At 34.7% G+C, this 10,221-nt stretch overlaps 1 protein-coding gene across 1 annotated transcript; it reads left to right on the top strand.

The window, feature by feature from the left end:
- Positions 1-3,195: 3,195 nt before the first annotated feature.
- LOC134240946 (tripartite motif-containing protein 2-like) lies at positions 3,196-5,368 on the top strand. The gene is made up of 2 exons (XM_062723055.1): positions 3,196-3,291; positions 3,538-5,368. The coding sequence occupies exon 2, from the start codon at positions 3,538-3,540 to the stop codon at positions 5,263-5,265; it is 1,728 nt and encodes a 575-aa protein (XP_062579039.1). The 5' UTR covers positions 3,196-3,291; the 3' UTR covers positions 5,266-5,368.
- The last annotated feature ends 4,853 nt before the right edge of the window (positions 5,369-10,221 follow it).

The raw sequence follows: 10,221 nt of genomic DNA, 5'->3' as shown, positions 1-10,221 counted from the left end.
GTGTACCATGGCATTATACAATGAAGAATATGTAAAAGTATCATTAAATTTTATTCAGTGGTATAGGAGGAGTTGCAAGTAAGAGTTGGGTACAATTCAATATTATTGATAGAATATAGGACTGTCCATGGTTTGAGAAAACAGGTACGTATATACTCGCCTATAAGTCGGTTTTTGGGAGTTAATCTCTGGTCTAAAACTCTATGTCCGACTTATAGGCGGGCTATAAAATGAATGGTATTATATGAGGTCAGTCCATCTGATATAGAAGCTCATTAAATACAACCGACTTATAGCGGACCGACTTATAGGCGAGTATATACGGTACCCTCCCACCTTTCAAGCGGGGCCGGGCATAAAAATCTAGTTCAGGATAACAAATACATTTCCTAGGCGTGTGTAGGGCGAGGGTAATTACCAAACAATTGAAGGAGGAGTAGCGTTTTAAATGAATTTCACAGAAATTTCTATTTTTTAGTAACCATAGCAACACCGTTCATCGAAATCAAAACTGATGCACTAAATTAAGTATCACAGTGTAGTCTCCTTTTGTTCCAAGCTATATTGAAATCAAACCAAAACTGTAGGAGGAGTAGCGTTTTAGAGGAATTTCACAGAATTTAGAAACCATGGCAACACCGTTCATCGAAATAAAAACTAATGCACTAAACTATGTATCATAGTTTGTACTACTTGTGTGCCAAGTTATACTACTATCACGTAAGCTCTTCTGGTTTCTGACCAGTAGAGCTAAAAATGGAGTTTGGGGCTTCATTAGCCTGATTTTTCAATGTCTACATTATGTTATCATATGCTCTCGATCCCATTGCAAAAAAAATATATGTCTGGAATCAGGGGGTGAAAGGTTTATGATTTACCAAGTTGGAAAGTGGTGAAATTCTTTCAAACAGTGCACAAAGAATCGTGCAACATAATTTTGCGCAATTTTTGCATTACGTGATCTGTAGCGTTATGGTCAAAGACTAATAGTTATGTATAATTTAACCATAACTCTATGTACAGTTCCACAGCTAAAAAAATTGACAGATGATATCATGTGCATCTTTAATGGGATTACTATACTAAGTACTCGTTGACTTTAAAACTAACAAGATGTGTTTGTGAAACACTGATGCCCCCGTATGGCAACATAGCAAAGATTAAACTTTTCTTAAATGCAAATTTAATTAATTGGTACCAAAGTAGGGTATACTCACTGGAAAACAATTGTGAAATCTGAAAGTAAGTCAATGTTTGTTTTTTTTTCAATAAGTACAAAAATCTCCAAGGGCAAGGTCAAGTCAATGTAATTAGTATCAAATGAAAGGTATTGCCACATAGAATACTTATGTAGAGAATGAAAGCGCTAGCCCTAAAAGTTCAGAAGTTATGGCCAGCGTTCAATTTTTTTTAAAAGTAGGCCAAACTCCAATGTCAAGGTCAAAGGGTCAAAGTTCTTGTTATCAAATGAAAGGTCTTGCCACAAGGATTAAATATGTACAGTATGAAAGCACTAGCCCTAACCCTTTAAAAGTTATGGTCAAGGTTTGCTTTTTTAAAGTAGGTCAATGTCAAAGGTCAAGGTCAAAGTTCTTGCTATCCAATGAAGGGTCTTCTCACAAGGATTACATATATGAAGTATGAAAGCCCTTTTTTTTCACAAGTACGGAAATCTACAAGGTCAAGGTCAAAGGGTCAAGGTTGTTGGTATCCAATGAAAGGTCTTTCAACAAAAATTACATATGTGAAGTAAACATGTCCTGGTATCTACTGTTCAAAAGATATGGCCAAAGTAAAAAGTTTAAAATTTTCATGTACAAGTGGGTAAAACTCCAAGGTCAAGGTCAAAAGGTCAAACTGGTGGTACCCAAAGAAAGGTCTTGTCACAAGGAATACACATCTGAACTATGAAAGTCATAGCTCCACTAAATCAAAAGTTATGGACAAGGTTAAAGTTTTTGCGGACAAACAGAGAGACAGACAGACATACAGCTAGACAGACGGACAGACGGACACGACAAAAACTATAAACCCCCAAAACTTCGTTTACGGGGGCATAAAAACTTATAAAAACCCTATTTGTGTATGACGCTGGTATTTTAAATTGCGATAATTAAGTCCATATATCAGTGTTGGTCTATGCACACCCCTCCCCTTTCCTATCTTTGCAATGTAAAACTATAAATACAAGCAAATTCAAAGAATTGTGGTCCCCCGCTTTCGGTATCTTTGTGGGCAAGATATCATTTTTAGGGTCAAGGTCAATAGGTCAAAGTTTTTGGTATCCCATGAAAGGTCTTGCCATAAAGAATACATATATTTAAAATATGAAAGTCCTAGTTTCTACCGTTCAAAAGTTGTGACCAAGGTTAACGTTTTTAAAAAGTAGTTAAAACTCCAAGGTCAAGGTCAAAGGGTCAAAGTTCTTGGCATGCAATCAAAGGTCTTCTCACAAGGATTACATACGTGAAGTACGAAAGCCCTAGCCCTTACCGTTTAAAAGTTATGGTCAAGGTTAAAGTTTTTTCAGAAGTACGTAAATCTCCAAGGTCAAGGTCCAAAGGTCAAAGTTGTTGATATCCAATGAAAGGTGTTGCCTCAAAAAATACATGTGTGAAATATAAAAGTCCTTGTATCTACCGTTCAAAAGTTGTGACCAAGGTTATAATTTTTAAAAAGTAGTTAAAACTCCAAGGTCAAGGTCAAAAGGTCAAAGTTCTTGGTATTCAATGAAAGGTCTTCTTACAAGAATAAAATATATGAAGTATAAAAGCCGTAGCCTTTACCGTTCAAAAATTATGGTCAAGGATATATTTTTTTCATAAGTACGTAAATTTCCAAGGTCAAGGTCAAAAGGTCAAAGTTGTTGGTATTCATTGAAAGGTCTTGTCACAAAGAATAAATATGTGAAATATGAAAGTCCTAGTACTAGCTCCACTAAATCAAAAGTTATGGGCAAGGTTAAAGTTTTTGTGACGGACGGACAGACTGACGGACCGACGGACAGACAGACGGACCGACGGACAGACGGACAGACGAATGAGATTTAATGTCCCCTCGCTTTCGCGAAAGCGGGGGACAAATATCAATCAATCTCTACCCCGAGTTATATCGTTACACTTACACCTCGAGGTGTTGTAGCGGAGTGAACGATAACTCTGGGTACATGTATATAGATTGATGATCAATATCTCCAACCAGGAAGTAAATTACAAATATCGTTTAAGTTTCGCTTTAAATCTCATTCTCACATTCCAAAGTTCTGTCAAGGGAGTCATTCACAATTTAGCTGTAAGTACATGTAATTAAAAACATCTTCGTGATATATGTCTGAATTATGCAGTTGTGATTCGGAGATACATTTAATTCAATATATATGGTGTCGGAGTTCATGTGTTTCAGGGATAATTCTGTACTGTTAAACATATATTAATTAACGTGTAATTTTATTACTACTCTGCCTCCATGTAGCATAGAAAACATTTCCATATTTTTTTTCTTTTCTCGTACAATGTATACGATTCTCATCAATTTTAGATGGCTTTGTCTAAAATGGATATTCCCCGCGCAGCCCAGCACTTTTTGGAGTGTGCCATTGAAGAATGTGAAAGAAATTGTGAGTTCTATTGCAACCCTTGTCATCAAAGGTTGTGCAAACAATGCAGAGATGAACATGTGAAAAGTCCAGAAAACAAGAACCATGAGGTGGTCCTTTACCAGCAACGTAAACGACAACTTCCTGTGAAGAAATGCAAGATCCACCCCTCTAAAGATGTGGATATGTTCTGTGAAGAATGCCAAATTCCAGTATGTTCCAAATGTGTCACACAAAGAGAGCATCGGGGGCATGTATTTCTTGATCTAGAAAAAAATTATGCAGAAAAATTTGCAGATTTTCAAGAAGAAATATCCAAGACCCAAGATTATTTTCTCCCTACGTCCCAAGATTTACAGAAAGAAATAAAAAAAGATTCCTCTGAAATCAAACACATTATGGACAACATTAGAACATCCATGAAGACTGAAGGTGAGTCCCTGAAAAGACTGGTGGACACAGTCATATCTGAGAACATGAAGCAGTTAGACCAGATAGAGCATTCACTGTTAGAAGATCTAAACACCCAAGACAAGACATTTGATGATTACATCACTTATCTTAATAACCTTGCCAAAGAGCTCCACAGATGCCTGTCCTCTACAGAAACCCAGAAATTAATGTCGGAGAAGAAACCAAAGATCCGATCCATACCAGAGACAACAAAACCAGTCACACCAGGATTTACTGCTGGTCAATACAGCAAAAGTGATGTCACCAAATTACTTGGTAAAATAAGTGTCACCAACAATAAAGCTGAGAAGAGAGAAATAAGGCCCATTGAAAGTGTCTACAATACAGCAATGAAACCTACACATAAACAGATGAAAGAAGACAGAAAGAAATCTGACAAGAAACAAACAATGTCTCTATCTGCCTCTGTCACCAAGGTCAGAGAGTTCAATGTACCAGGTGTTGATGATGTATACCATGTATCACTAGATCAATCAGACAGACTCTGTATCAGTGATGGAGCCAGGGGTAATCTTGTCCAAACAGATCTACAGGGGAATGTGATACAGAAGATAAAAACCAGTGGTAGAGATGAAGGTTACCACACAGTGACACAGGACAGGGATCTGATCTTTACAGACCAAGATAAGAAAGTCATCAATAGGATAACACAGGATAATAATATCCCGGAATTCATTAAAACTGGAGACTGGAGACCACTCAGTATACACTCCTCCCACATCAACGGGGACTTACTGGTGGGGATGAGGAAGGATGCAGAAGGTAAAGTCACCAGGTACAACAAGACAGGAAAAGAACTACAGAACATACAGAGTGATAACAAAGGACAAGAACTGTATAGTGAACCACACTACATCACAGAAAACATCAATGGAGATATCTGTACATCAGACTTTATTAATATGTCAGTGGTGGTGGTGAATAAATTGGGACAACACAGGTTCTCCTACACAGGTCAGGAGCCAAGGTTCCGTCCCTATGGAATCTGTACTGATGTCCTCGGTCACATCCTGGTGTGTGATAATTTCAGTAACACTGTTCACCTCCTTGATCAGGACGGTCAGTTCTTGTCTCTATTACTCACACAACAACAAGGGGTATACCTTCCCAGTAGTGTGTGTGTGGATGATGAGAACAATCTCTATGTGGGACAGTGTAACACCAACACACTGACAGTGTACAAGTATCTACAGTGATTATTGTTCTGTCATAAACACACAGCATGACATACTGAGTATCAGAATAAATTATGCACTTTATTATACCCATCATTTATGTTACTTTATTCCAGTTGATGAAGAGCATATATCACATTATTTTGTACATTTATGTGTAACCAATATTCATCAGTATTATTAATTATGAAGTAGTTATAAACTTTTAGTTTCTAACATATATGTAAGTTAAATCTTACACTTTTTTTTAATATCTTAATTCATTTTGATTGTTAACAAAAATGATTCTATGAAATTTAATTATTAAAAACAATTAAAAAAAATTATTATTATTTATGTAGTACATGTACGTATTATGCATGCTGCAAACAGTGAAATGTAGCTTTAATTCCTAATATTGGCTTGCATGCAATTTTACCTGACATAAAGTTAAACAGATTTTATGAGATATTTCACTTATCATTTACCTTATACAATGTATATAAAAAGAGGCATGAAACTACAGGGGTCCTTTTTACACAAAGAACTTATGACTAAGAGTGACGACCAAAAACATCAGATCCCTGATGACTGTAACATTTTGCAAAATTAATGATTCTGCTTAAAATTGCTGGTGTAAAAATATCTTACTACATTCCTTTTAGAAAGATTAAAATCATTTTCAATATGTTATTTAGAAATCTATACGAAGAACTAAATTTGGTCTTAAGTCGTAAGTTCCTTTGTAAAACAGGCCCCAGATTTACATTTCTTTAAGATTGAATTGCTATTTAAGGAATTAATTTTTAAGTTCTTTATACATGTACATGTGTGAAGTGAAAAAAGAAATGGGGAACATTTATTTTTTCTTATCTGATTTCTTGTATAAAACAAGATGTGTTTGAAAAACACTATGCGCCCGGTGGCAACAAAATTCTAAAAAAGCTATTTTTACCATATATGTCACAGTCAAGGTCATTGACCTTGGTGTCATTTGAGCATAAAGGTCACAGTCAAGGTCACAAGGTCATTGACCTTTGTGTTATTTTTAAGAGCTTAATTAGTGGAGTATGCATACTTATTATGCAGTCTCTGTCTTGTATGGTTCGAAAGTTACGGCAAAGATATGAAAAAAATATTTTTAGCATACAGATCACAGTCAAGGTCACAAGGTCATTATCCTTAGAGTCATTTGAAAGGGCTTAATTAGTGAAGTATGCATACCAAATATGAAGTCTCTATCTTTCACAGTTCAAAAGTTATGCCGAAGATTAAAGTTTGCAGATAAAAAGGTATTTTTAGCATATAAATCACAGTCAAGGTCACAAGGCCATTGACCTTGATGTCATTTGAAAGAGCTTAATTAGTGGAGTATGCATACCAAATATGAAGTCTCTATCTTTCGTGTTTCAAAAGTTATGTCTAAGGTTAAAGTTTGCAGACAAACAAACAAACAGACAGACAAACAAACAGGACAAAAACAATACACGCCCCGGATCTATTAATCCGGGCGCATAATAAATCAAAATGCCCATTTGTGCATTCGATTTGAATCGGTCTGAATATGACTATCTACCCCCACCCACCCCCCCCCCCCCCCCCTCAAAAAAAATATCTGCATGAAAGATCTAACCCATGGCAAATATCCTGAAAACCTCAATTCAAGTACTTATAGTGCCCTCCCCCCCCCCCCCCCCCCCCACGGAATTTTCATTCTTGAATCTTTTTTTTTTCGAAAGAGGAAATTTTACGTGCACTGGAGTTCAACCTCCTTCTCAATTAGTAATTTTTACCTGCAATTGAGATTTATTCTCCATATCACACAAAGTCCAGTAGCTATGCATTGTTCAAAGGCGGAACCAGGGCCGGCGCGCCGGGCGTGCCCCCCCCCCTCACGTTTGAATTTTTTTGTATATAAAATTTGTATGTACATTATCCTAAAATCAAGAAAAAACATCCCTTATTTGTAAGAAATTAATTGTCAGCTTACTAAAGGACCTTGTCTTAGACACATTGGGGGCTTTAGTAAAGCCACAAGACCCCTTAGCTGCCTTCTACTGCGCCCCCGCCCCCATCCGGTTACGATATTACTGGATCCGCCACGGTTGTTTACAGATTGGCTGTATTTAGGTCTTCAATACTTGTTACATGTATATACAGATGTATATAAGTAAATTACATTACATATTAGTAGCCATTTTGACATTGGGGGGGGGGGCAAACTTACCGAAAAAATGGGCATTTATCAATATTGATTTGTGGTCATATCCTTTGGAACCATCCAAGCTATATTGCTGGGGTTATGGGGAGTGAAATGATTAATCAAAAACCCTTCGCTTGCTGTAATGCTCCTGAGTAACAGTGGCGGATCCAAGAATCTTGAAAAGGGGGATGGGTTGGGTCGGGGTAAGTACCCACAACTATACACACATAAATGATTTTTTAAATCATTAAATCTTGTGTAAATTTTGGACACAAAAGAGGGGGATCCCTCTCCATCCCACCCCCTCTAAATCCACCGGTGAGTAATATTTGAATGATCCCGGTATAAAAAATACTAATGTAATCGTATTATAGACACCGCTCATCAGTGGTTGAGTAAAGGGGCTGGGAGTTACTGCCAAAGAAGCATTTTTTAAGTAGCAATCCGTATTTTTATACCTATCCGATTATGTTTACAGTTTAGCTTTATATTTAAGGATAAAAATATACTCTTAGCTTGAAATTTGTTTAAGACAAATAGTTCATCAAGTGTTATTAATATTTAAAAGTCTGTATCAGAAAATGTCATAAAAAACAACAGCAGTCCATAATATTAAAATAAGTGCGGGAAACGAAATTGACAACTTGAATTATATTTGGTGAGTAGGAAATTCAACTTTTTGATCGAATTTTGATTGTTCGTGCAGTAAGGAAGTTTCCATTTTTTTCTTAAATCGAGTAAAATGATAAGTTAAGAGTTTTAAGTTTTGTTAAGTGGTCTTCACATCATATTAACTGTAAATACGTCTCTAATAATTATTTTCACTGGGGAAATCAAACTTGTAGGTCTTGCGTTTGTAAAAATGCTCCCTTTGACCCCCCCCCCCCCCCCCAATACTTACATATGTCGAGCGGAAGCTCATTGTTTACTCAAATTTCACACTACAAACTCGATACAGTGTCAATTCTCCGGGACTATGATATGGAGTTGTAGCATAACGTAATACTGGGCTGTCTGGAGCTTGTTCATGAAAAGAAAAAGAATTGAGTCTAAGTTACTTTGCAGAAATATTTGTACTAAATAGGAATTACATGTATACATGTACGATAAAAAAACTTCATTGATGTAAAAAATATAATATAATCTGATTTATATAAAACATATTATGTTTTGCATGGACACCATGTATTTCTACTAAACTATATATAGTTTAGTAGGAATACATGGTGTCCATGCAAAACATATATTTCATTCATTTGTTTAGAATTTATTCAAATAAAATATGTTCAAACGAATTCTTAATGCACAAAAAAATGTTTGAATGATAAATTAGAGTATCTATTAGAGAATATCTTGCTTTAACATATTTTTCAAACAAAACAGTTTAATATAAGCATATTTATTTCAAAAAAGTTTATTTAAAAATAAACACTTTTACATATTAATTTATCAGTCATCTTATTCATGTTTTTTCTTTAATGTGATATTTTATTTTAGTAAATTATTTAATAATTAGAATTATTCGCATTTGAATTTAAACACATGATTACAGTACATAGATTCAAGATTTCAAAGACATTTATAATACCGTACCTTTCATCCACATGTATTTTTAAAATATATGTGATACAAAGTATATAAAAAATTGGCACTTAAAATTTGTAAGAAATTTTAAAAAATCAAATTAAATAAGATGCAAAATATAGAAAATTAAAAAAAGAAAAAAAAAGAACATACAAATCGTTTACCATTTACAAATAAAAAAAATGAAGAAAGATTTTTTTATTTCTTCATTTATTATTAAGGACAGATGATACAAACAATTTTTTTTCTTTGAAAAAGATTTAATATCATGTCACAAGTTTTGAAATGTGGATGGTTCTTAGAATTTTTTCTCCTAAGAACTGGAATATGAAAAAATCTTGGAAAATATTAATTATTAATTTTAAAAAAATAATTTAGAAAAAATGGCATTAATTTATTCAAAATGTATAAAAAGTAAATTTAAACCTATTTCTCGTGGTTAATCTTAAATAGGCTATAGGTCACCTGTAATTAATTTCTTTTGTTCTCTCCATCCCCCTACCTGTACACCATTTCCACCTAGCCATAACCAGTCACCTGTAACATTTTCAGATTTTTGGCTAAGTGGGAAGACACCGTTCACACTAGCCTACACGTAAGCAGAAAGAAATATACGCCACTGTTCATGGGAACAGGTAGAAATAGTAGAATGTTATATTTGATGAAATTTAAGCAATAATGTAACCCTCTCCAGTACTAAGTATTTTAATCTGATGTTTTCACGAGACAGAAAAAAAAGAATTAAGAACAGTCTGACTGAGATAAAACATTTTATACTAGCTCCTTTTTATTTGATTGTCGCGTGAAGACTGAAGCTAGATAATATGGACCACCCATCCCCCTCCTTCTGAAAAAAAGTCTGGATCCTTGCATGTTTTATACAATGAACCGCTTTAGTTCAGTAAACTTTTTAAAAAAATATATTTTAGATAAATCAAATCAACATGGTTCGAAAAATCTGACATGTAAAATATCACAAACGTAAAAAAGCCAGGAAAACGTCAGATTTTTGAAATTCCCGGATTAAAAATGTCCGTACGATATACTTCGCTAACTACAATTTATCTGGAACGATGGGTTCATTTTCTCTGATTTTTTCCATTTGAGTATTATTTTTATAATTTTAACAGATATTCATGTAGCTTTTGTAATTATGATTATAATTGATTTTAAACGATTGATTGCCTTTTTCTGCAACAGACATTCAACAG

Source organism: Saccostrea cucullata, unplaced genomic scaffold (genome assembly GCF_032062105.1).
Source record: "Saccostrea cucullata isolate Sc308-1 unplaced genomic scaffold, CSIRO_AGI_Scuc_v1 ctg3006, whole genome shotgun sequence".
Lineage (NCBI taxonomy): Eukaryota > Metazoa > Mollusca > Bivalvia > Ostreida > Ostreidae > Saccostrea > Saccostrea cuccullata.
The sequence above is the reverse complement of the archived record's forward strand: the minus strand, read 5'-3'. Positions and strand labels throughout refer to the sequence as shown.